The sequence below is a fragment of the Schistocerca gregaria genome, chromosome 3, assembly GCF_023897955.1.
Source record: "Schistocerca gregaria isolate iqSchGreg1 chromosome 3, iqSchGreg1.2, whole genome shotgun sequence".
In the NCBI taxonomy this organism is placed as follows: domain Eukaryota; kingdom Metazoa; phylum Arthropoda; class Insecta; order Orthoptera; family Acrididae; genus Schistocerca; species Schistocerca gregaria.
In genome coordinates, this window is record NC_064922.1 from 515,571,039 (window position 1) to 515,598,115 (window position 27,077).

The 27,077-nt window shown below is 43.1% G+C and overlaps 1 protein-coding gene across 2 annotated transcripts in view; it reads right to left on the bottom strand.

The window, feature by feature from the left end:
* The window catches only part of LOC126354034 (probable sodium/potassium/calcium exchanger CG1090), a 448,803-nt gene that overhangs the window by 285,902 nt on the left and 135,824 nt on the right, over window positions 1-27,077 (bottom strand). For both annotated transcript variants that reach the window (XM_050003370.1, XM_050003369.1), the window contains exon 2: window positions 14,708-14,824. In XM_050003370.1, coding sequence (XP_049859327.1) covers window positions 14,708-14,713 — 6 coding nt within the window. In that variant the 5' untranslated portion in view covers window positions 14,714-14,824. The remainder of the gene's footprint in view (window positions 1-14,707; window positions 14,825-27,077) is intronic.

The window sequence follows — 27,077 nt, forward strand, 5'->3', positions numbered from 1 at the left end:
CTGCAGTACTAAATTGGTGATCCCTCGATGCCTCAGAATATGTCCTACCAACCGATCCCTCCTTCTGGTCACGTTGTGCCACAAACTCCTCTTCACCCCAATCCTATTCAATACCTCCTCATTAGTTATGTGATCTACCCATCTAACCTTCAGCATTCTTCTGTAGCACCACATTTCGAAAGCTTCTATTCTCTTCTTGTCCAAACTAGTTATGGTCCATGTTCCACTCCCATACATGGCTACGCTCCATACATATACTTTCAGAAACGACTCCCTGACACTTAAATATATAATCAATGTTAACAAATTTCTCTTCTTCAGAAACGCTTTCCTTGCCATTGCCTATCTACATTTTCTATCCTCTCTACTTCGACCATCATCAGTTATTTTGCTCCCCAAATAGCAAAAGTCCTTTACTACTTTAAGTGTTTCATTTCCTAATCTAATTCCCTCAGCATCACCCGACTTAATTCGACAATATTCCATTATCCTCGTTTTGCTTTTGTTGATGTTCATCTTATATCCTCCTTTCAAGACACTGTCCATTCCCTTCAACTGCTCGTCCAAGTCCTTTGCTGTCTCTGACAGAATTACAATGTCATCGGCGAACCTCAACGTTTTTATTTCTTCTCCATGGACTTTAATACCTACTCCGAATTTTTCTTTTGTTTCCGTTACTGCTTGCTCAATATACACATTGAATAACATCGGGGACAGGCTACAACCCTGTCTCACTCCCTTCCCAACCACTGCTTCCCTTTCATGCCCCTCGACTCTTATAACTGCCATCTGGATTCTGTACAAATTGTAAATAACCTTTCGCTCCCTGTATTTTACCCCTGCCACCATTAGAATTTGAAAGAGAGTATTCCAGTCAACACTGTCGAAAGCTTTCTCTAAGTCCAAAAATGCTAGAAATGTAGATTTGCCTTTCCTTAATCTTTCTTCTAAGATAAGTCGTAGGGTCAGTATTACCTCACGTGTTCCAACATTTCTACGGAATCCAAACTAATCTTCCCCGAGGTCAGCTTCTACCAGTCTTTCCATTCGTCTGTAAAGAATTCGCGTTAGTATTCTGCAGCAGAGACTTATTAAACTGATGATTCGCTAATTTTCACATCTGTCAACACCTGCTTCCTTTGGGATTGGAATTATTATATTCTCCTTGAAGTCTGAGGGTATTTCGCCTGTCCCATTCATCTTGCTCACCAGATGGTACAGTTTTGTCAGGACTGGCTCTCCCAAGGCTGTCACTAGTTCTAATGGAATCTTGTCTACTCCCGGGGCCTTGTTTCGACTTAGGTGTTTCAGTGCTCTGTCAAACTCTTCACGCAGTATCATATCTCCTTCTTCATCTTCATCTACCTCTTCTTCCATTTGCATTATATTGTCCTCAAGAACATCGCCCCTGTGTAGATCCTCTATATACTCCTTCCACCTTTCTGCTTTCCCTTCTTTGCTTAGAACGGGGTTTCCATCTGAGCTCTTGATATTCATGCACTGAGGGCTGCGTACCAATTTAATTCTGTATATAGACGGTCCTTCCATTCCGGAAATCACCTGTTATCGGCATTAATACTGGCAAGATATCTGTGCCAAGGACCCAAGACTTTCGATAATATTTCAATTTCAAGTCTGAAGTCGAAAAAAGACAAAAAAATATCTTTTCAGTGTGATATAACTACAAAAAAATGGTTGAAATGTCGCTGAACACTATGGGACTTAACATCTGAGGTCATCAGTCCCGTAGAAATTAGAACTACTTAAACCTAACTTACCTAAGGACATCACACACATCCATACCCGAGGCAGTATTCGAAACTGCGACCGTGGCGGTCGCGCGGTTCCAGACTGAAGCGCCTAGAACCGATCGGTCACAGCGGCCGGCGATATAATCACAAATTATATTTTTCACCCTTTATTTGTACTGTGAAACCTTTCTTCCTGCCAAATCTGATGGGTCTGCTTCAACGAGAAGTACTCTAGAGGTTTTAATGAGTGAATTTGCGAGTGTCAAAATATGTGACAAAGATGTACGTATCTCCTGGTTGCATTGTCTTAGAAGCTTACATTTATTACAACGTCAAGTGACCATAGACCTTAGTATCTGACATAAATTTCAACTTGAAACGTATACCTATTCCTGAGAAAAAGGGGTGTTTACAGACGGAGGACCAGATAGACAGTTGGCTAAGAAATGACAAATTTCAATTTCAAGTCTGAAGTGCCAAAAAATGACGAAAAATATCTTTTCAGTGTGATATAATTACAAATTATATTTTTCCCCCTTATTTATATTGTGAAACCTTTCTTCTTGCCAAATTTGATGACTCTGCGTCAACGAGAAGTACTCTATAGATTTTAACGAGTGAATTTCTCAGTCGATATAACTAACAAATTAAAAAAATTAGCATCCTTTCGATTAGTTGTCATGTTAAACCTCGCCTCTTGCCATATTTCATGGTTCTATTGCACAGAAAAGTGTCGTGTAGCCTTTGATTACTGATTTGTGAGTATCAAAACACAGGGTGTATCAAAAAGGATCATCCGATATGGCACGTCTATATTTCTGAAACTAATAAACATGTACAACGAATTTTGTTTTTGATGAACGGGAAACTCAAAAACTTTCTTTTTTCATAGCTTTTCATATGAGTTCAAAATACCACCTTGAGATGCACGGCATATATCAATATGGTATTCAAATTGTTCTCGCACTGTAGCGAGCATTTCTTGAGTTACAACTTCCACAGCTGATGTTACGCGAAGTCTCAGTTCATTCATTGTTGTTGGTAACGGAGCCACGTAAACAGAGTTAATTATAAACCCCCACAAGAAAATAATCGCGTACAGTGGGGTCCGGTGACCTTGGAGGCCAGTAATGTAAGGCTGAGTCATTTGGTCCAGTGCGACCGATCCATCGTCCAATAATCCTTTGATTTAAAAAATCCCGCACTTCTAGATGCCAGTGTGGTGGAGCTCCATCCTGTTGGTGAATGAAGTCGTTCGAATCAGTCTCCAACTGTACGAAAAGAAAGTTCTCCAGCACATCGAGATATGTGCTTCCTGTAACAGTATTTTCGGCAAAGAAATATCTCCCATACACCTTAGCCCAAATAACAGGATAGTTAGGATTTTTTTTTTTTTAAATCGGATGATTCTTTTTGATGCACCCTGTATATGACATAAATGACCGTAGCTGTGATTGCACTGACGTAGAAGCTTTATTGTTTTATATCACCAAGGGATCGTTGACCTTAATATGTAGCAGAAATTTCAACTTCAAACACCCACTCGTTGTTTCGAGAAAGAGGGTTTTGAACAGTCGGACAGACAGACGGACAAAGAAATGATGCTATAACGTTTCTGTTTTCACTGACTGATGGACTACTTAAGAAAAGAGTATAGGAAATACGACTTTTCAACACAGTCTCCAGACAAATTTAGGTACTTATCATAGTGGCTGCCAAGTAAAATTCATTATCATTAAATGCTGCCGCCTGGGGCTTCATCCCCATCCTGGTAAGTCACGCCCCTCCCCCGCCCCCAGCTCCAAGTTGTCGTCAAAGGGCTGCGTTGCGAGACAGGTATTCATCGTTGGAAACAGACGGTATTCGTTACCAGGTGCAAGATCCGGACTGTACGGCGGACGAGGAAATCCATCTCACCAGAAAGCATCGCATATTTCTCGGGTGTGATTTGCCGTCGGGGTCGAGTATTATCGTGCAAGAACAAAACTTTTTAGTGCACCTTCCATCTTCGCTTATTCTGAGTTCCTCGTCTGAAGTTTTCCAAAGTTTGAAAATACCATGCAGAGTTTATTGTTGTGCCACGCTAAAGAAAATCTACAAGAAGGACACATTTCATGTCCCAAAAGACAATCGCCATAATCTTTCTTGGTGACAACGTTTTTTGACATTTTTGAGCCCACAAACTGCAACTCGTTCTCGCAGTTCACATGTTTGACACAAGTCTCGTCTCCCGTTACGATTCGATCAACTAATGAGTCGCCATCTTTTTCGTAAGAAATTCGAAATGTCAATGCTCCAGCCATGCGCTGCTTCTTGTGGTTTTCTGCCAAGATATTTGCAACCCATATTACACAAAATATGTAGTAGACTAGCTTCTGTGCAATGATTGAATGTAAAAAACTTCGTGAAACTTGTTGAAAACTAAACGAGAGCTCCACAATTGTAAATCGGCGGTTTTCTTTAATCTTCTCATCGACTTTTGGGACCAACTCATCAGTTACAATGCTGTGTCGTCCATTTCGCTCTCTATCGCGAGCATTAGACATTAGTTCGGCGACTATTAAACCTAATGCACCACTGGCGCACTCCACTTTCGGTGTTTTCGTACCCTTCACATAGCTGCCTGTAAATTTTAGTCGGCTTATAGGTATTTTGCCGAGAAAAACTTTATTACTGACCGCACTTCACAACTCGCGAAACTTTTTTTGTGAAATAACGGGAGACTATACGAGCCTAACACTGGACGGCTTGATGCCGACTGAGCGGCCAAACAAATTCAGACAACAATATGGCCGTGCTAGCCCCGCCCATTGTTTTAATCTACTTTCTGGTTAGCTCTCGTACAAAATGACGCCGAGCTGACCGAAAGGCTGTATTACACGACAAATTGCCATGAACGCAACGGAACTAGCTCTGAATTCTAGTTCATATGGCTCTGAGCACTATGGGACTTAACTGCTGTGGTCATCAGTCCCCTAGAACTTAGAACTACTTAAACGTAACTAACCTAAAAACAGCACACACATCCATGCCCGAGGCAGGATTCGAACCTGCGACCGTAGCGGTCGCGCTGCTCCAAACTGTATCGCCTAGAACCGCTCGGCCACTCCGGCCGGCTCTGAACTATAGTTCAGAGTTATTGTTGACATCTGTGGCCATCAGCTAACTTCAGGTTTTCATAATGGAGATGTGAATTTTTCGGACAGTAAATTTTCATTAATGCAGTAATTAAACAAAAGCATTTTTTCCTTTCTGCCGGCAGTCATTTTTCACAGGCTGCTTCCGAAAGCGATCTTTGTACTGATTGCTTCGTATTCCAGAAATAGAAAAGACCAAACAAGTACTAAGAGTCCTAATTCAGGCACACAGCGAGGAAAGGAGTCTGTATGGTCCTCACGATGCGCTGCATCATAACATGGTAAGTCGCCAGTCTTTATCTGAGTAAATATGGATACATATTTTTCAAAGTGTGATATTAGATTCGTATACGCAGCATCTTAATAGACAGAAGTTCACATTTGATTTGATTCCATCATTTGCTTTATTTCAACAGACTAGAAAGAGGAAAGTGGCAAAAGTAGTTGAGAGAGCCCAAACGGTTTATGCCTGATGCAGCTGATGAATTACATGTGCGAATTCCACTTTTGTCATACACAACAGCTTGCAAAACAAGCCACTTCCAATTTAACGAAGTTTCGAAATATCTGCGGATCTTCTGCCAGCAATTCCTTCATTAACTAGGAATATACGCCACTGTCTTCGTCCCTTCTTCCATTCTTCCCCTCCCACCCAGAATCGAACCCAACAACGCTCCGCTTTTCGTCGTTGTTCTACCATTAATTCTAAGGGTTACAAATACTGTCACGGCAATAGTTCCGAAACAACTCCGTCGTCCATTTGAAATTTAGATAAAAATAAACTTTTGTAACCAGGTCATGAACATGAACGCTTGGGGGCGCGCTGCATCTTTTTACACCATAGATGGGCAGTGTAATACGGGCCTAAACGTGTACAGCGCTCTAGGTCTCCAGTCCTGAAGGTTGTATCTACATTCAGTTGTACAGAGCGAGGCCTTACTTTTTCACGTCAAATAATTTCTGATTAGTTGAAAATATTTGAAATTTCGTTTCATCTAGACCTGACTTGTTCTACCAGACATGCAAGATAAATGAAAAAGTAGTAATTCCAATTTCAAAGAGGGCACTTGCTAACAGGTGTGAATACTGGCGAACCATAAGTTTAATAAGTCGTGGTTGTGAAATATTGATACGTATTATTTACAGAAGAATGGTGGAAGATGACCTCTGAGAAGACGATTGGGTTCTGGAGAAATGGAGGAACACGAGAGGAAACTCTCACTCCACGACTTATTCTAGGGCACAGGTTAAGATAAGGTGTATCTACGTTTATAGAATCTGAAATTCAAAGAAAGCTTTTAAAAATGTTGACTGGCCTATACTGTTTGCGATTAAATGAAAAAAAAAAATGATCGCATGGCATTATTGGCTGGCTGGTTGTTCGGTCGCCTAGCGCAAGTGTTTTTACTTGACGCCACCTAGACGCCTTGCGCGTCGATGATAATGAAATGACGATGAGAACGACACAACACCCTGTCTTCAAGCGGATAAAATCTCTGACCCGGCTGGGTATCGAACCCAGGCCCCTCCAATGTCAGCCAGCCAAAACTACAGAAAGGAAAGCGATGCTAGTGCTCATGGTTCTAACTGCTCTGCCTAGTAGCCGAGATTCAATTCAATACGCTCTGGTGGGCTTGCAAAGTCGCCAAGATCCTCCCCCCACTCCCCCCCCCCCCCCCTCCCACCACGCGCCCTGCCCTACAACGAGCGTGTATGGCCACAAGTATCCTGGACGATGTTACAGAAGGTGAACTGGTAGTATGGTTTATGTCCCAGCACTTAAGCCTGCCAGCTGATGTGAAGAATAGGAAATGCCCAGCATTATTCCAGGACATGGTGTTTTCGACGTTATTGGTTGTGCTTTCAAATGCTGCGTAGAGATCCCCATCTCCTTATTTGTCCAACGAAATTTCCACTGGTTTTCGTGGGCACAAGTTGTACCTTTGAGATTGTATCATTAGCAGTGGTGGGAGTTCTAGTTTGGGCTGTGCCACTGGTGATGCTGCATTTGTTAGGTGTGGTCAAGGTTGTATGACGGCGCTCCAAAGTCTTTGGTGCATCGACTTCCGTGATGTGCCGCACTAGGGTGTTAACTACTATTGCCGGTGTCCACATGTTTTTGTTCTGTATGAGTGGGCCCAAAATGCTGTTCTCGGTGGGTATTGCCCAGAGTGCCAGCTTTGCGATTCGTGGGGCTGCGGGACCATGATTCGGAGGAACATTTACAGTAGTCTCCCATGGAGGAGCTCCAGAAGTCTATGGTCCTCAATGCGGGTGGTCCTGTACGTGCTCAGGAAAAGAGTGAGCACTGCTGTCGTGGTGATGGTTCCCATTGCTTTCAACATTATTCCTTAAATGTTCATGCCAATGCTTCACTTTACCACTGAAAGGCGAATGAAGTGGCAGACTATGTACATGTTTTACGCTGTTTGATATGCGAAATGTACTGAAAGTCTTTGCCATAAATTGAAGCTTATTTTGCAATACTATACTGATAGGAAGCCCTTTGATGCCAGTAATCTGGGGTTTCTTGGATGGTAGACTCCATTCTTAACACGTATGGGTAGATCGAGTATGTGTCCATGACTTTTAACCATGTAGAGCTCAGAAGAGAAAGAAAGGAGTGATGTCGCCAGATACTGAGCGCAAGCTGAACAGTCGCACACCGCAGCTTCCATTTCTCTGTAAGCGTGATGTCTCGCTAGGGCTTTCATGTGAGACACTCCCCAGTGACAGCAATGAAGTAGTTGTAGGAACTATTGTTGCACGATCGCTGGGCTGACGATATGGTCTGCCTTAGCGCCTATTATCAGAACGTTGTCTATGCTGCTGCTGATGACACTCTATGGTGATCGACCAATGTACAAAGCACAAATGACAAGACAATATCATGATGATGGTAATCGTACCACAATGAGTGGTGTGGGGAACTGGTGATGAGGATTAAATACCCACCATCAGGTAACACCTTTACAATACAGGAGTGAGGGAGGGCAGGCAACTATGGTTCAAATGGCTATGAGAACTATGGGACTTAACTGCTGTGGTCATCAGTCCCCTAGAACTTAGAACTACTTAAACCTAACTAACCTAAGGACATCACACACATCCATGCCCGAGGCAGGATTCGAACCTGCGACCGTAGCAGTCGCACGGTTCCGGACTGCGCGCCTAGAACCGCGAGACCACCGCGGCCGGCTGGCAGGCAACTATTTTGGATCACAAATTATCATAATTAAGATAATGCTAAAAGCATCTGACAGTCAAGTTATCGTAGTTGGTTATAAATTATGGCCATTAAGATCAGGCTAAAAGCATATGGTCATAAATTAGGCTTACATAAACATTCCTCTGGAGCTTGCTTACATGGTTTTACATTAGTGTTACAATTAACAATGGATTGACTTCCTGGAGGCAGCTTGCTTTACACAAAGATGCTAGGCGAAGAGGCTGGTTTTTTTCCATGAGGTGAACAATGGAGCCTTGTTCCGGAGCTCATTCAGCTCCACTAATTGCGACTACCGAAAAGGTTAATGCTCCTGTTCAGAAACCACATAGTTGTCTGACCTCTCCTCCGATATCTCTCCAATGTTTTACCGTTTATGGTACAGCTATTTGTGTTGTAGTGGTACGCAATCCACCCTGTCTCTGCGAGGTCAGTTGTTCATAGGGGAAGTGAACCTTACAAATTTAATATAATAAACATAAAACATCTGAGTAGGGGGGTGGGGAGTGAATCCTGAGATTTTATAATATTCTTGGAGAAGGCATTCCAAGCCTGATTCAAGTAGGCAGGCACCGAGATCGAACCCTGGTACTGGTAGGCATTGCGATCGGCGTCTGGTACTGCAGTTTTGCGCATTGCCTTAGGTGTCTTGCGCAGTGGCTCGGGTGTCTGCCTGTGGAAATGAGAGAACGACTTTCTGCGGACGCTTCTCTGCCGTCGCCGACAATGCCGGTGTAATATCCCATCACCACAAGCCTTAAATAGCTTTCTGGTGATGTTGCAGTATGCATAATATTGGAGTAAAGAAAAATTCATTTGAACAGACGTCCTTAACTCCTTCCATTTCCCATTTGCCTATGATTTCTAAATAATTTTTATTCGCAGGAACTTTAATCTTGTTTCTTACTTTAAAAATCTGAGATTCACGGGGAACAAATAACAGATTTGTGACAATACTACAATGTAGATGATTGTAAATAAACTTTTCGTATGAAGGGAGAAATTTCGCGTGAGCTGAAAATTTTGGTTGCAGGCTGCGTAGGGACAGTCTTTAAATTAATGTGAAATGCGCAACACGGCAGTTTTTTGTTTTGTTTAAAAATACTGAAGCTACATTAACGTGAATAGGACCACGAACGTATTCAATTTAAATTCATAAACCGGTGCAGAACTAAATTTCTTCTGTAATTATTAATTAAGTAATTAATTTTGAAATTAATTTCGTTGAGTGCTGCCTCTGAAGTACGGCAGGCATATTAAAGTTACAAAAAGATGGAGAGGGAACGTCTCGTTGCAGTCGCTTGTTCTCCTTTCGAGCGCGAGTCAGCACTACCTTTCGAAACAAAATTAATATTTGAGCTCACCGACTCAAAATCAGCAAATATTAAAATGGAAACAGTATACAGTGGCACTCTTTTCTATTTTTTTTTTTTTTTAGTGAGGAGATTGAGGAGATACGTAAGGTATCACTTGTTCATATAGTATAAAGGAAAGCGCATTAACTTGCGTGACAGGAAGGTTAGTCGCCCCAGGTCGAATCCGTACGGCGGACTAAGGACCATGGCTGGCACCCTGGCCAACCTGAGAGTAGATTTAGTCTGTTTCCTACGCTGGTTTACGAAAATGCAGAGCTGGTACCCAAGTGCTCCCTCAGAAAATGCTATCCATAAAGATTTACAATATGATCACTTGCAGAAGAGAGTTTCCAAAATTCACAGGGTAGGCAGGATTAACGTAAAGAAGATGGTAGGCAAGTTATCGTGTGTATTCCAGAGAACTGCCACAGTAAATATAAAGGAGTGATTTATATTTTATAGCTCTACATCGATATTGCTCAGTAGCTCAAAACTTCCGTTACACAGCTTAGTGACAGTATGTCTTCACTGGCCCATCATATGTTGTTTCTTGTAGTAAGAATATGTTCTACTTGCTCAAACATATTAAGGGTCTCACCTTTAAAGGGTTAGTAAATAAGTGTTATATAGACAAGTTTATGTGAGTAAAGGAAAGAAGGGAATACACTGAAGAAAGTAATACAATTTATCTGTTTATACACAAAGGACAGTGTGTGTGTGTGGGGGGGGGGGGGTGGTTTCCAAATCTCCTCCCAACCCTCTGTGTGTATTTCAACCACATGGCACAGAAACACCAGGCCTCACGCGTATCAGCACCTCTTAACTACAATATGCTTCTGTAAGGTGTCAGGCAAATCCAACACCTTCCATGAAAACCCTGACATGATAAGAAAATCCAGTAGTATGTCACATAGCTCAGAATAAATCGTGACATTAAATTAACCGAAGTAATACGAGTAACGAGTGAGCAAATGGAATACCACAGACTAACGCAAGAATGCCTAAATGCATGTCGCACCTTCCCACCGTGAGACCGACGCAGTTCCGAGGGGAGAAACGTGGACAGAAGCCGAGAGCAGAACCGTGTTAAGCTAGAAGGCCCTACGATAAGGGACGGACTGGACACCCACATCGCCAGCCTACAGCTAAGACTACCACCCGCACGTTTTAGCGTGAGACTTTTTCGCGTCTCTGATACGTCAAGGACCACCCCCCAGCCCATGTTAAAAGCTAGAGCCCTCCAGAAAAACAGTATAGATCTTACGATAACACAAAAAGGGCCACTACCACCCGCAAGTTTTAGCGTGAGACTTTTTCGCGTGTTTGTTACATTAGGACCACCCCCCAGCCCATGTTAAAAGATAGAGCCCTCCAGAAGAACAGTATAGATCTCACGATAACGCTAAAAGGACCACACCAGCTGCAGGTTTTAGCGTGATACTTTTTCGCATCTCTGTTACGCTGCAAACTTTAAAAACACTGCCCCACCACGAAAAGTATAACGTTTCTCATTGGATAGACAGAATTTTTGTAGGCGGAGCTTAAGGTTAACATTGAGATCCTGATTGGTCAGATGAAAACACAGCCAGATAGTTTTTTTAAACCTACTTCGGTAAATTGTAGTAAGGAGAAGTTAGGTGAGAGTTGTTTCCGAGAGGGCGAGCTGGACGGAGCTGCGCCGGCCGCCGCCCCCCTGACAAACACCGACAAGGTAATGAACGCACGCGATGCCGCATAACAGCGCACAAAGCTTCACTTAGAACTGCGGAAGTATCACCTGTTACACCCCCTTTTTGCGTACTACTAGTGTCGATCGTAAATTAAAGCTTATGGTGTTCACATTTACCACTTGAAGTAAAAATCTGAAACGCGATGATCTCTCTGTTATATAGTTACTGAGAAGCCACATCAGCCACTGTAATTTACGATAAGTTAGATAAGTTATTAAAGATAATTGAGGGTCACTGTAGACCATTTTGATAGTTTTTCTCTTTTGTGAAACTTAATTTAAACCTAGATTATAGATGTAATATTTCATAGGTCATCCTTCGATCCATTGTAAAACTTGGAAAACCACTCAGGGAATATTCGTTCACATTTTTGTTGAACGCACTTGGTTTTTACCATCCTGTATTAAAACATCTCCTTTTATCAATAGTGCAATTTATAAACAATGTTTTGTGAGTAGAATAAAATTTCCAATGGTAAACTTAACTGCTTTCTCGAAGTTATTTTACCAGCTAACAAAAAAGAGGAAAGCCTTGAACCCCTTCCACTAAATTTAGTTAGTATTAAGATTCTTTTACAGGGTGTGCAGAGGAGATGACGCTGAAATCATTAAATATTTGGTTATATCGTCGCCGGCCGCGGTGGTCTCGCGGTTCTAGGCGCCAAGTCCGGAATAGGGCGACTGCTACGGTCGCAGGTTCGAATCCTGCCTCGGGCATGGATGTGTGTGATGTCCTTAGGTTAGTTAGGTTTAAGTAGTTCTAAGTTCTAGGGGACTAATGACCACAGCAGTTGAGTCCCATAGTGCTCAGAGCCATTTGAACCATTTTTGGTTATATCGTCGCTAGTCTCACTGAACTCTTCTGAATTCTACATGTCATGTGTGATCTGGCGTCTCCTTACCAGCAACAGGTCCCAGGTTCAAACTAGTTAATTCCCTAAAAAACACGCTCAGAGCGTCGTTGCGCGAAAATAGTAGGGAGACAAGATATAGAACAAACAGACACCACCATGAATGTTTAGACGTCGACATACGAGCAAAAAAGAAATTTGTCCAGCTTCTGGAATGTAGGATGCACTGCAAGACAGACATGTAGTGTAGGAACAGTATTGACCTGCCAAATCAACCAATTTTGTGGGGCAGTCTATATGTCAGGGGCAAAAAATGTAGGCTGCCCTTTATGGTAGGCATGTTGTGTTGCAGTATTATAGACCTGCTTCATTGACCTGCTTTGCAAGGCAGCCTGTACATCAGGGGCAAATAAATGATTTTTAAACCACTGACGTATTGCCAAACCTACATGACAGGCAAGCTATGGTAGTAGTATTGGCCTGCTTTAATGAACTGTATTGCAGTGGCTACATATGTTCATGAACATGACTGGTGACAAGCTGAGATGGGTCGGGAAGGGGATAGTGAGGATGAGGGGTGGAGGAAGTAAAGAGGGGGATGGAAGAGAAGGAGATGCATGAGGCAGGTATAGAGGTAGAGGGGTAGTTGGTAGGTGGAAAAGGATGACAGAAGGGAGTGATGCGTGGAGATCTGGGGGAGGGGCAGAAGATATGGTCAGGGAGAGGGGTGGAGAAAATGGACAAAGAGAGGAGTATCAGGAAGTGTGTTCAGTATATGCGCCAAACTCACCGATAGATCTGTACCTACAGATTGGAAAATTGCGCAGGTCGCACCAGTGTTCAAGAAGGGTAGTAGGAGTAATCCATTTAACTACAGACCTATATCATTGACGTCGGTTTGCAGTAGGGTTTTGGAGCATATACTGTATTCAAACATTATGAATCACCTCGAAGGGAACGATCTATTGACACGTAATCAGCATGGATTCAGAAAACATCGCCCTTGTGCAACGCAGCTAGCTCTTTATTCGCACGAAGTAATGGCCGCTATCGACAGGGGATCTCAAGTTGATTCCGTATTTCTAGATTTCCGGAAAGCTTTTGACACCGTTCCTCACAAGCGACTTCTAATCAAGCTGCGGAGCTATGGGGTATCGTCTCAGTTGTGCGACTGGATTCGTGATTTCCTGTCAGGAAGGTCGCAGTTCGTAGTAATAGACGGCAAATCAGCGAGTAAAACTGAAGTGATATCAGGTGTTCCCCAGGGAAGCGTCCTGGGACCTCTGCTGTTCCTGATCTATATAAATGACCTGGGTGACAATCTGAGCAGTTCTCTTAGATTGTTCGCAGATGATGCTGTAATTTACCGTCTAGTAAGGTCATCCGAAGACCAGTATCAGTTGCAAAGCGATTTAGAAAAGATTGCTGTATAGTGTGTCAGGTGGAAGTTGACGCTAAATAACGAAAAGTGTGAGATGATCCACATGAGTTCCAAAAGAAATCCGTTGGAATTCGATTACTCGATAAATAGTACAATTCTCAAGGCTGTCAATTCAACTAAGTACCTGGGTGTTAAAATTACGAACAACTTCAGTTGGAAGGACCACATAGATAATATTGTCGGGAAGGCGAGCCAAAGGTTGCGTTTCATTGGCAGGACACTTAGAAAATGCAACAAGTCCACTAAAGAGACAGCTTACACTACACTCGTTCGTCCTCTGTTAGAATATTGCTGCGCGTTGTGGGATTCTTACCAGGTGGGATTGACGGAGGACATCGAAAGGGTGCAAAAAAGGGCAGCTCGTTTTGTATTATCACGTAATAGGGGAGAGAGTGTGGCAGATATGATACACGAGTTGGGATGGAAGTCATTACAGCAAAGACGTTTTTCGTCGCGGCGAGACCTTTTTACGAAATTTCAGTCACCAACTTTCTCTTCCGAATGCGAAAATACCTACATAGGTATGATCATCAAAATAAAATAAGAGAAATCAGAGCTCTAACAGAAAGGTTTAGGTGTTCGTTTTTCCCGCTCGCTGTTCGGAATAGTAGAGAGATAGTATGATTGTGGTCCGATGAACCCTCTGCCAAGCACTTAAATGTGAATTGCAGAGTAGTCATGTAGATGTAGATGTAGATGTAGATGCATATGCAGACGAAGCCATGGGGAAAAGGCTAGTAATTTTATATTTTTAACTGATTTCAAGAGCGTTTTGAACCCTGTCTCTCCAAAAGGTATACGGATTGATCCGCTCAGTAGAGAACTCTGCTGCACCACTATTCGCAACAATACTATCAACGAGTCTATTGGGCCAAAGGTCACAAGGCGAGATGTCATCACTGCCAGGACGGGTGTACCCAGGGGAACAGAGAGGCAGATGGGAACGTACGCTAGTTTCACTGGCAGTTGTGAAATAGCTTTCCGATTTGGCCAGTAATGGCTCTAGGTACACCTGTCCACTAGTCAAAATCAGTATTGTGGCTTTCTTGAAACTGATATTGTACTGAGACATCTGTGTCTAGTGGGGCATGATGTAAGTTCGGATTGTAGAGACTTTTTTTACTTGTGTTTCTGTGTGTATATGTGTGTGTGTGGGGGGGGGGGGGGGGGGGGGGGCGAGTAGCACAACGCGTCAAAGCGTGGCGTGAAGCACTCACCGCCATACTGCAGACGAGCCTCCGCCCAAGAGCTGCCTCTTTCGCCACACGATCGGCCGCCGCTCTAGGCGGACGCCATCACAGGTCTTCTACGTCGATGCTGCTCCGCTGTTTGCTCTGCAACAAAAAAAAGGGAGGGGCTAATTAGTACCTTCAGCTTTCGCTTGTCTCGAAGCCGAGTCATCTCTACCATTCTGTTAGTCTGAACAGCTGCTGTACTATGCTGTATGACCAAGAGCTTACGTGTCTCTCTTAAGCAGTGTCTTATGCTAGAGGTTTAGGCTTGTTACAAGCTTTTATTATCACTAACACGCCAGTGACGAGACGGCTATAGGTTTTCTGGATAACACGAACCCATTAGTATTTCTCTAGCTAGCACGTTATCGACTTCATCATGTCTACACTTTTTTTTTCTTTTTTTTTTTTTTTACATACAAGGTACACCAAACTTTTCGATCAGAATTGTACAAATGGATGATGATCCTAAAATGAGGGTTTTTTTTTAAGAAATGGTGCGGGATGAATAGACGTGCAACAATGTGTGTAAAATGTTTGGATAATGTAACGGTAGCGATACAGAATCTGAGCTGTACCGCCATAAAACCATGCATGACCGACTCAAGAGGTCTGGCGTGAGCTGACGGCTGTTCTTCGCGGGACTCGGAGATTTCAGATCACCGGATTAAATCTTGTCCTGGCCGATAACCATCTAAAGCAAGATGAATAACTTCTGCGGTGATTATTGATAAATGTACATGGTAAAATTAGCATCATTGCTGTTAAGATTGTAAGCAGGTACATTCTGACCACCATATAGTCATGCCACTACTTTACTTAAAAGTTGTTCATACATGACATTATTGTATTCTATTGGAGTTAATAAACCAAGTGAACCTGATTTGCAGAGCAATGAGTGAGTTTAGCATTTTTTATGGTTCACATTAGACGAAATTTATTTCGTGATATGCTTTATGAACGTTTCATAAACTGAATATCTACAATGAAAGAAGCACTTATGCGGTGAGAAGTATAGAAACTGAAAGGGATATTTCTCCTTTTGAAATAGTTCGAAGAGGTATATTTCTGAAAATAGTATTTGATGTTTCTAAAAATGAACTGAGATAGAAATTAAATGTTGAAGGAAGATACTGTACTCCAATTAGTTGAAAGTAACCATAAAAAATTAAAGCTGAAATCAGTTTTTGATCCAGTACCGGTATACTGAGGTGAGCGCTCAGTGATCTCTATACTGTATGGTTGTTGAACTCTAGCTGAATGAATGTGCCGGCCAAAGATGCTTGTATTTCGTTCCTTGTCTAATTACAACATGGCTACCACGAAATATTATGCGAACGAATAATGAATATACTTTTCGATTCTGCTCCCATATAGCATATTGATAAAAAGTTCGAAGCCAGAAATAAGTAAGGAATTCTTCATCGCGTTCACACTCAGGCAAGTCGAAGTTCCGTGCTCTGAGATCAGAGAACGATATCCAAGTAGTATCACAGACATACATTTCTAGACTGGCAAAGATATAGCTCTTACTGAAGCTTGACGTTTGGTAGGTACGATGGCGGCGTCAGGAAGTTTGTGTGTGGTACTAACACGATTTTCTGAAATGAAATGACGTTTAAGCTTTACGAGGAGGCTTAAAGAATTTCTGGAGCTGAGCAAAAATATGCGTACTAGATTAATTTAACACATACAAAGTAGAATCGTGTTACCAGAAGAACATTTACATATATGCACATGTAGTTCTCGTAGGAACACTCGAATGATTAAAGACACTTGTTATCAACGACAAACAGCAAGTTCTACTCATAGGAGCACTTTCATAATGAGCATACTATTCGAAGAAAAACTGGTTAGAAGCACATAACTAAGCTGTGTCTGTTAATACTAGGTTATTAACCCCCCTAAAATAGACAAACTATTTAAATACTACCGGTATTTCGGATAAGACAAACTGTAATTTAGGCTTACATACAGTACAAAAGCAAAAATATGTAAGATATTTCTAGTTATGCTGGCATTGAGACATGTTCCATTCCTTGTTATCTTTCGTCAGCTATACGAAATATTACAAACAAACACGAACATTATTGACCGTTACGTGAAAACTCTAAAGGTAACGTAGTTGTATCAGTTTATCTCATTTTTATGAGTGTTTTATCAATAAATAGACAGCTGTTTAGAAGGCCTTTGCTCACGCCGCCATATTGCTATACTAAACTGCTGGCTTCAGTGACACCATATGGTACTGCCAGTCTCGTAATGTACGTATGTTAGTAGTATAGAGATCACCGTGAGCGCTTGTTAAACATAATGCGTTACGACAAATTTCTTGCAAATTTTCGACAAAAAGTCTAATTACGTTAGCATTTTTTCTGCGAAAGACGAATCTGCAATCTAATAAATACCAAGTAAATAAAAATAAGTAGTGGTTTACGCCTAGGTACACAGAATCAACGGAAAAATTGAAAAATGGGAAATGTTCAATTGGTACGAAGTCTCTAAACTACGAGGCTGAAGTCACACAATATAAATGGCAGCTATTTTTAAATGTGAAGAAATGTAAGACAATGTCTATAATAAAGAGTAAGAACCGTATAATAACTGATTAAATGGATGTGATGAACATCTTGAGCATCTTACATTGCGAAATTACTTCCGGGTAATTGTAACAAGCGATATGAAATGGGACGATCATATAAAATCACTATTAGGAAAAGCGAAAGAAGCGATCTGTGAAAATTTGGAACATCCTTAAAGGAAATCACGTACAAGATGCTAGTGTTACCAATTTTAGGTATTCATATTATCTAGACACCGCACGCAATAGACATCAGAATTAAGAGACGAGCTTCTAGGACCGTAACAGATCGGGAAAGGCCTAAACATGCCACGCAGCCATTCGTTTAAAAAACATTATGGCACTTGAACGTGAAATTTACTCTAGACGCAGATAGGTGGTGTACACTGATTGCGTCCGGTGGGAAGGGTGGCGTCAGGAAGGGCATGCGACCACTGACATTTGCCGAAACCCGTATGGTAGTGCCAGTCCTGTAGAGAAACGCCTACAGAAATGGAAGAAGAAGAAGAAGAAGAAGAAAGAGGGATCGTGGCGACGGCGTGTAGTTCTTTCAGCTGTAAGTAGGAAGCCGGCTGGTTGGTTGATTTGGGGCTAAGGGACTAAACTGCAAGGAGGGCGCATTAGTAGTATCCATTATACACCAGCGAACAAAACGCAGTTACAGTTTCCTATTTTAACATGTTCGAAATGTTCGACATACAAAAAGAGTCAACATTTAAAAGAAATCTATATTGTCAATATGAAAGATGTGTTAGTGCAAAACTAGTTTTAACTACTGGTAACACCATTCCTGTCCAAGAGAAGTCTATTGGTCTCAAACATAAGCCTTTATTTGAGGAAGAATTTTCTGAGAATGTATGTTTGAAGCACAGGATTGGATGGTAGTGAATCATGGACAGTAGGAAAAAAGGAACATAATCGAAGCATTTGAGGTGTTAAAGAAGAATGTTGAAAATTCGGTGGATTGATAAGCTAAGGAATGACGCGGTTCTCTGCGGTATCGGTGAAGAAAGGAACGTATGGGAAATACTGACAAGAAGAAGCGACAAGGTGATACGACAGGTGTTAAGACATCAGGGAATAGTTCCCATGGTACTAGATGGAAGTTCTAAATTGTTCAAATGGCTCTAAGCACTATGGGACTTAAGAGCTGAGGCCATCAGTGCCCTAGACTTAGAACTACTTAAAACTAACTAACCAAAGGAGATCACACACATCCATGCCCGAGGCAGGATTCGAACCTGCGACCGTAGCAGCAGCGCGGTTCCGGACTGAAGGGCCTAGATCCGATCGGCCACAGAGGCCGGCCTAGAGGGAAGTGTAGAAGCGGATACATCCAGCAAATAATTGAGGACGCACAATGAGATGAAGAGGTTGGCACAGGAGAGGAATTCGCGACGTGTCGCATCAAACCTGTCAGAAGATCGGTGAGTCAAAAAAAGATAATCAGAACGTTAATTTCTAATACCATCTTAGACATAGAAAATGAAATGAATAAAGGTATAGTAGCACCTTTTTCCTTTCCGGTAAGTGTAAAGCTGTATAGTGCAAGTGGAGTAGCTGTGGCGTTTCCTCTGAATAAACTCCGCCGTATGAAAACAGCACCTGACGGAAGCTTGGCGCTGGAGGGAGGAGGTAGCGGCTGAAATGCCGTGAAACACCAAGTGTGTGTGTGTGTGTGTGTGTGTGTGTGTGTGTGTGTGTGTGTCGCCATTGTCCGCCCGGCAACAGCCGCCGGAAGCGGGAAGTCGCAGGCGGCTGCCACGCCGTTCCACAGACACAGTGGCCGTCCGCTACGGAGTGCACACCTCCGCACCTGCACACAGCGCACAAAGCGCTCACAGCTCACTGCCTCTCTGAAGAGCTACTTTCCGGATCCCTACTGCTGAAACGACGTCCCTCAAAACAGTCTTTCGTCATATCCAGAGTTCTAAGGTCCACGTTTTAGTGAATCACATATTTGTCTCCCCCTAAACTCTTCGAACTTGTGAGAAGAGTTACATAAAATATAGTTTCTTCCCTTTTCCATTGATTCAGCTGCCCTGTCGGGGTGGACTGGCACAGGAAAACAACGTTCTTCAGCCTCAATGTTACATATTTCACGAACATGTGTCATACAAAACAAATAAGGCGAGCAAACAATTTACGGGAATGCAGGTTCGTTTCGCCTTCGACAGCTATCGCTCTTTCGACAGGTGAATACCACGTTCGTTTTCAAGGCACAAATGAAACGAGAGACTGCTGTGCATGAAATTTAAACCCTGGGAGAAGGGGAAGGGGTGGGGCTGGGGGAGTACGCCCACCATGAACGATTATACAGTATCTGCAGAAATCACACACACACACACACACACACACACACACACACACACACACACATACACACAACTAGCAACAAAGATGAGAGCACCGTCAGAAATGATCGTAATGAATATTAATTACCAATGGGTGAGCAAGCAGCATTAACTATGTTCTTCCCTTGCTTGATCGGAGCTTGAGAGCAGGAGTCCAAGCACAATTTAAGCAAAAACCTCCATATCTATTTAAAAGGCCACTTTCTAATTCAAGCACGTCGGTGTGGCCGAGCGGTTCTAGGTGCTTCAGTCTGGAACCGCGCGACCGCTACGGTCGCAGGTTCCAATCCTGCCTCGGGCATGGATGTGTGTGATGTCCTCAGGTTAGTTAGGTTTAAGTAGTTCTAAGTTCTAGGGGAATGATGACCTCAGATGTTAAGCCCCATAGTGCTCAGAGCCATTTGAGCTATTTTTTTTCTAATTCATTGTCACCTGTTTCCTTAATAATACTACTGCAACATCGGGAAGTGCGCGCCAGAATCTCCGTGTTGTTATCTGCATATCAGCTTCGCTCGACTGTTGTAAACGCGTCTGACAGTCATGCTCTGTACAGAGGACCTCCATAGAACTGATTGGTCTGATCAGTGTATGAAACTGCCACAGCTGCGTGTGATACAGTGGACACCCACCCTACGCTTGCACTTCCACCTACCTTCATAGTGTTATTAAGGAAGCAGATGACATTAAATTAGGAAATGATTGTACAGGGAGTTCGGAAATTCCCGTTATTAACTTCTAGGACTTATAGAGAGGTGTAAGTACATAACATAGGGAAAGATAAAAAACTCGGAGTTTCTTATCCTGGTATGAAATATGCTAGACATGATGACGTGTAGTACCTCAGACGGACACCTGATGTCACGTAACGTCTGCCTTGCTGCAAGACTCCTGTAAAGACAGAGGAAGATCTGCTGGCACGAGTTCTGGCCGCTACACTAGAAATTGAAGAGAGACCACGTGGGGTGGACAGAGTGTGTACCAGAATACGATTCGTAGATACAATTATGTCTGAAACAACGTTGCTGGTCGCCACATGGAGCTGTACTGTTCTGTACAGGCAGTATGCTGGGTTCAAAATTCAAATTTCTCTAAGCACTATGGGACTGAACATCTGAGATCATCAGTCCCCTAGACTTAGAACTACTTAAACCTAACTAACCTAAGGACATCACACACATCCATGCCCGAGGCAGGATTCGAACCTGCGACCGTAGCAGCAGCGCGGTTCCGGACTGAAGCGCCTAGAACCCCTCGGTTGGCTATGCTGGTTTTATTTATTTATTTTTTTAATAATGTAAACGCGTAATTTTTAAGTATTAACAATAAATGTGCTTAAGTGATAAATAGAGGTTTCGTTATGTTTCCTTTCGAATTGTTACCTAATAACTCTCCTCGTCACACCTAATTGAGTTCCTCAAGCAGAAGCGATTGAGTTAACCATCTGAACTGAAACTGTCGTAGAGTGGAAACGGTACGATTCCGAATATCGGTTCCCATTCAAAATATTATATACTCACTCCCCGCTACATCTCCTAGAAGTTTATAGCTGGAGTTTTCGAAAACTCTGTACGAACAGAGACACAAACTTTTCCTTCACTTCAGCCTAAAATGCTGATCTCTCCCTGGTTAAACAACAGAGGAACAAAATTTATGCTACGTGCTCACCCGATGCTAATTAATACACACTATCAATAATTTCTGACTTTCGCTGTACGGTAGTGGTAGTAGGGTTTTCTTTCTGCGTATGTTGTCTTACGGTCCTTGGTCTGCGTAGCCCTGTCTACCAAGATTTTAAATTTACTTACATGGAGCTCTTTCGCTGCATTTCTGACTTGAGAATCAGCGGTTCAAATGGCTCTGAGCAACTGCATCACCATACTCTGAAAGGAACCTAACTAGTATACGATCTGCACAGAAGGCCTTCCCTTTATTGAGTGATTTAAGCTACTTCACTATACCGTGGATATTGCTCAGGATTATTTGTTGAGGTCAATGTTTTCAAAACCAAAAAATGGCTCAAAAGGCTCTGAGCACTATGCGACTTAACGTCTGAGGTCATCAGTGCGCTAGAACTTAGAACTAATTAAACCTAACTAACCTAAGGACATCACACACATCCATGCCCGAGGCAGGATTCGAACCTGCGACCGTAGCGGTTGCCCGGTTCCAGACTGTAGCGCCTAGAACCGCACGGCCACTCCGGCCGGCTTTTCTTAACCATTTACATTTTTAATGTATAGGCAATAGCATTGTATTCTGAACAGCGGTTAACTCAAACAAATAATCTTCGTGAGTGACAATTTAACATCTAGATTACATTATTTAGCATAATTCTGAGACCGATTGCTGATCTAGATCCATACGCTAACCTGTGTCAGATGTTATAGCATCTTAGGTTGGTGACCCGAATCATTATGAACACCTAGTTAAGAGCTTATTGGTCCAGCTTTGGTAACCAAAAGAGCAGCATTTCTGCGTGGCATGGATTCATGTAGCCCCACAGGAAAAAGTTCAGAAGTGTTAAATCGGGAGATCGTGATGGCCAACGAATCGGTACATGGCGATCTGTCTCTGCCTGTTCCTGAACGTTTGGCGAAGGTGCTGATGGATGCGGTGTGAAAAGTTGGTTGGCACGCCATCGTGCTGGAATCACATCCTCCGACGGACATGCAGTGCAACGTCCTCCAACTGCTGCACCAGTGCGTCTTGCAGCAAAGCCTAGATGGAGCAGTAGAATACACGGGCTAATCAGACGACCATGGATAATACCAGCCCACACATTAATACCAAAAAGATTTTGAACTCCATGGGGATGTGTGACATGAGGATTTTCCTCATCCCAAACGTGGCTGTTACGACGGTTGAGCAGACCTTCGTTTGTGAAACGCGCTAGATCTATGAAAAGAATCGTCCGTGGAAAGTGTGGAACATTTGCACAACTGTGTAAGAACCATGCGCATTAATCGGCATGTGGCGCAAAATCAACTGCACCCAATGCCTGTACCCTGTGGAGGTGGTATGGTTTACTTTATTGTTCATGGAAAACTCGCCAGACGCCGCTCTGGGATACATTCACGGAACCTGTAATATTGAGGATTCTCGTCGACGAGTTCTGGTAGACTAATTGCGGACCTTCGTCTTCAACAGAGCGACGCACCCGACGACGACCACGATCGGTCCTATTAGGCTTGTAAGTGACAGCTTTGATCTAGTCTTGCAAAAATGGCATGTAATGGACGGGCACGACCCGGGAAAAGATAGTGATACAGGAGTTGTGCTGATCGACCATGTTGTCCACGTTTACTGTAGATGAGCAACATGTCAGTACACTCAGAAAACGTGTACTCTGACATTCTGTAGTGCACCGTCTTTCTCGATCACTCAGTTGCAACAGATGTACGTGCACTTCAGTTCACTCGTTTGTTCTCTGATGGCACGTGACATGACGTCGCATAAGACATCGCGTGACACGAGACACTGGCTCTGTTAGTGTCTACTACATGAAGTCGCATAAGACATCACGTGACACGAACACCGTGTGTACTGCTTTCTGTCGTTCAAAGTCGTTCAGCTTCTAAACGGAACATTTCCGGACATAGGTTTATTACCAAGAAACAGCTGTCTTGAGTCTCCTCTACAACAGTACAGTATAACTGCTGAATATGAATTCTGGATCACCCTGTATACTTTCCTCGCTGCGTCTCATGCACGCAACGACACCAGGCGTCATTGTATCTCGTAGCAGGTAGTAGTCTTCGTGTTTTGATACATCAGTGTAAGTAGGCACGGACGTTGCGACAGCCAGTTTTTTCTTCACGTTGGCGAATAATAACTGTGTGGACTGGAAAAATAAGATGAGCTTACTGTTTACTTTTCAGAGAGGAGTGAAAGCGGGAGAGGGGCACTCGTGCCTGGGAGCAGTTAAGGGCGAGGCGAACAGCGGCATCTGTTGCGTCCCCCGTGGCCGGCGTCGGCGAGTGTCACGCGACCGCACGGTGGAGACCAGATACCAGGCACTTGTTGCTGGCCACGCATCGATACTGCTGCATCATTACCACAGCCAGTCCGCGCCCTCTAATTTCCCGTGTTTGCGTCGTAAAGCGAGCAGCATTCCGTTTATGCGAATTGGAGGGGAAGGTCAGCAGAAATTTCCATGTTGCTGAAACAGCTGTTTTGCATAATGAACCTACCACTCAACCAGAGGTGTACAATCTCTATTCGGCTTACCTGCCCCTATCTCTCTGCCGCAACCATTAAAACTGCTCAACCTGTCCAAACTGAGACACAAGAATGCATGTGCACTGAAGCATGGAGGCCAACTTGGCTTTCCGCTTGTCTGGCAAGCTTCACGGGGCCTACACAACCTGTGCACCTGGCTGATTGCGCTATCAATGCAACGCGACTAGCCACGTAAATGTTCGCGAAGGAGTTTTCACCGCAGCTCATTAATCATAACGATGGGCGCAGGAAAATGAACAAACCAAACTTAAAGGAGATTGAGCAAAAATTAAGAATTGGGGAATATATACCAGTGCTAGTCCAGCAACAAGAAAGTTGTGTGTATATGAGAGAGTTTCAAATAAAACAGTATGTGTATCGCAATGAAAATTGTGTAAAAAGTTACTAAACACTCATTCTGGAACCACGACTATGTTAAGACATGTTTGTAAATTTGACCAGCACTCCCCTCGCTCTATACATATTTTGAAAGAGGACAAAGGCTTGGCGGCTCCAAGGATGTGGAAATTTGTGTTAAGGACTTGTGGGCATTTAGCAGTACATGGACTTTCTAAATTTAGGGCAAACATTGGTTAAAAAAAGGAAAAAAATAGGTCTCTGTGGATATTGAAAACCATGTTCCAGTGGTATGCAGTTTAGTGTGAAGAAAGCTTCGTACGAAAAGAAACCTCCTCCTGTCAGACACTTACCTTTTCCATCAACATAATATGAAAAACGGATTTCATGTTGCTAAAATGCATTTAGGGAATTTAGACTGAACTGTTTTGACCACTTAAAATGAGTTCAGCGAATCTGCAATACGTATCTTGGGAAATGTAATTAAAATTGGTATAACTAGGCCGTATTTGGTTGGAACACACTAATGTTACAGAAACTAGACTTCCAAATCCTTACTTTAGTTGGCGTTGCAGTATAATAGACATCTTCAGGTTCTTTGGTCCGAAGAGTCTCGATTTTCAGAGACGGTTCTCATTACTACAAAAACACGTATTAGAGATGACCTAATGGTGGTCAGAATTGACAATAGGCAGTGCTAGCTAAAGATGGTGAAGTTGTAGAGAAAACAGTTCATACTGAAATAAATAGATAAGCCAGAATTAGGCCGGAAAGGGAAGAAAAGGATAAATAAAATCCACCCATTTCTGGCCTACAATGACCAGAAATGAGCCTCGTTTTGTGATACTCGGGTACTGGCATCAACTGCCGGACCCTACTCATAATACCACAGAGAAAGCGTACAGAATAAACTGTTCCGTAGTGTAGCTCAGCAAGAAGAGGAGCAGGCAAGCAAGACTCCTGTAGCCTGCTTGGGTTGGTCACGGCATGTTAAAAGCTGAATGTGACACCTCTGCTCTGTACAGCATCGTGCGCTTTTGTGGAACTTCCTGTTAGTTTAAAATTATATCTTAGGTGAGAACGGGAACAAGGAACCGGGTTCAGCAGGTAGCTTCAGCAATGTAACATGCACGTCACCAAAGTGGGTAGCTAATGATTGGACGCGAAAAGGTTTAGTGTCTGGTCAGGTAATGCTGAATTTGGCCTCGTGCTGTTGGGCAAACAGCTAGATTGTACACGATGGGATATATTATAAATAAGTCGATTGCACGTGAGTGTTTTATTTGCTACTCGGTAGTGTCTGCAGTGAACCTTCGATGGCAGTGTTATCATTAATTATTTTCTCTTAATGCTCTTCTGTGTGTGCCAGTTCCTACTCCTTGCATGTGACTAGCAAGTTATAAATGAATTTTATCGTTCATGTGGAGCTTATGACAAGTGAATGAGGCGGTAAGTTGATCGTTGTTCGAAGTAGTAAATAACACTGACCTGCGTAAATGGTTACACTGTATGTTTGGCTCAAATGGCTGAGCACTAGGGGACTTAACTTCTGAGGTCATCAGTCCCCTAGAATTTAGAACTACTTAAACCTAACTAACCTAAAGACAACACACAAATCCATGCTCGAGGCAGGATTCGAACCTGCGACCGTAGCGGTCGCGCGGTTCTAGACTGTAGCGCCTAGAACAGCTCGGCCACCTCGGCCGCCCCTGGAAGTTTGGTTTGGCTTTTCTCCCTCGCGACGAAGCTAAGTGTACTAAGTCTCAGACAATGAGAAGGAAACTACTGTAATGCCAACTTAACTTGTTTTCCTCCGTGTATAGTTGACTTGATTCAAAAACTGAGAATTTCGAAAAGTGACCGCGCGCGCAGTTGACCACTACAAGAGCAGGTAAGGGTTTGGATTTGCGCGCAATTAGGGATCACGCGACCAAAATGGTCATACTGAGCTACGAAGACAAATTTAATCTTCTGTGGATGATACTGGGATTACGATGTTCACAAAGATTTTAAACTTTTTGGACCCATACATTAAAACCACACACATATAAGGGACAACAAAAAGTCTTTAAACACGGGAGTGAGAAACAGCAAATTTTGTGTAAATTGGAATTAAAGTATTCTTTCCGATTTCCAGCAACGAAACTATTACGCATGTCGTGACGCGGTTGTTTTACATCCAACAAGAATGCTGTCTATGCAGTCTTCACAAAAGTGCCCAGATAACGATGTACACTCATGAGCCAGAACATAATGACCATTGCCACAGCTAGACTGAATGACGCCTACTAGTGTGTGTGTGTGTGTGTGTGTGTGTGTGTGTGTGTGTGTGTGTGTGTGTGTGTGTGTGAGGACAGATGATTATGACCCGGCGCCTCGGAACGAGCATCTAGAAAACGGCAAAGCTAGCCAGCTGTTCGCCTGCGACTGTCGTGAGTGTCTGTTGAAAGTGGTTGAAGGACAGCGAAACCAGAAATCGTCGACAAAACACACCTCGTCACAGGACGTGGCGGCTTCAAAGTTCTGTGAAGCAGGGCAGGCGGCGATCTGTGGCAGATGTGACAACAGAGTGCAATGTTGGTGCAGGTACAACTATTTGGGAGCACACCGTTCAGCGCTCATTGTTGAACTCGGGGCAGCGCTGGAGACGACCACTACGCACTCACATGTTACCCCAGCAACATCGACTGTTGCAGTTGCAGTGGACACGTAATCATCGAGATTGGTCTGTGCATCAATAGAAACGTATCACCAAGTCAGATAAAATGCGTTGCTTGTTATGCCAATTCGATGGTCGCGTCTGGATATGCTACATCCAGGTGAATTGTTGCTCGAAAACTTCACC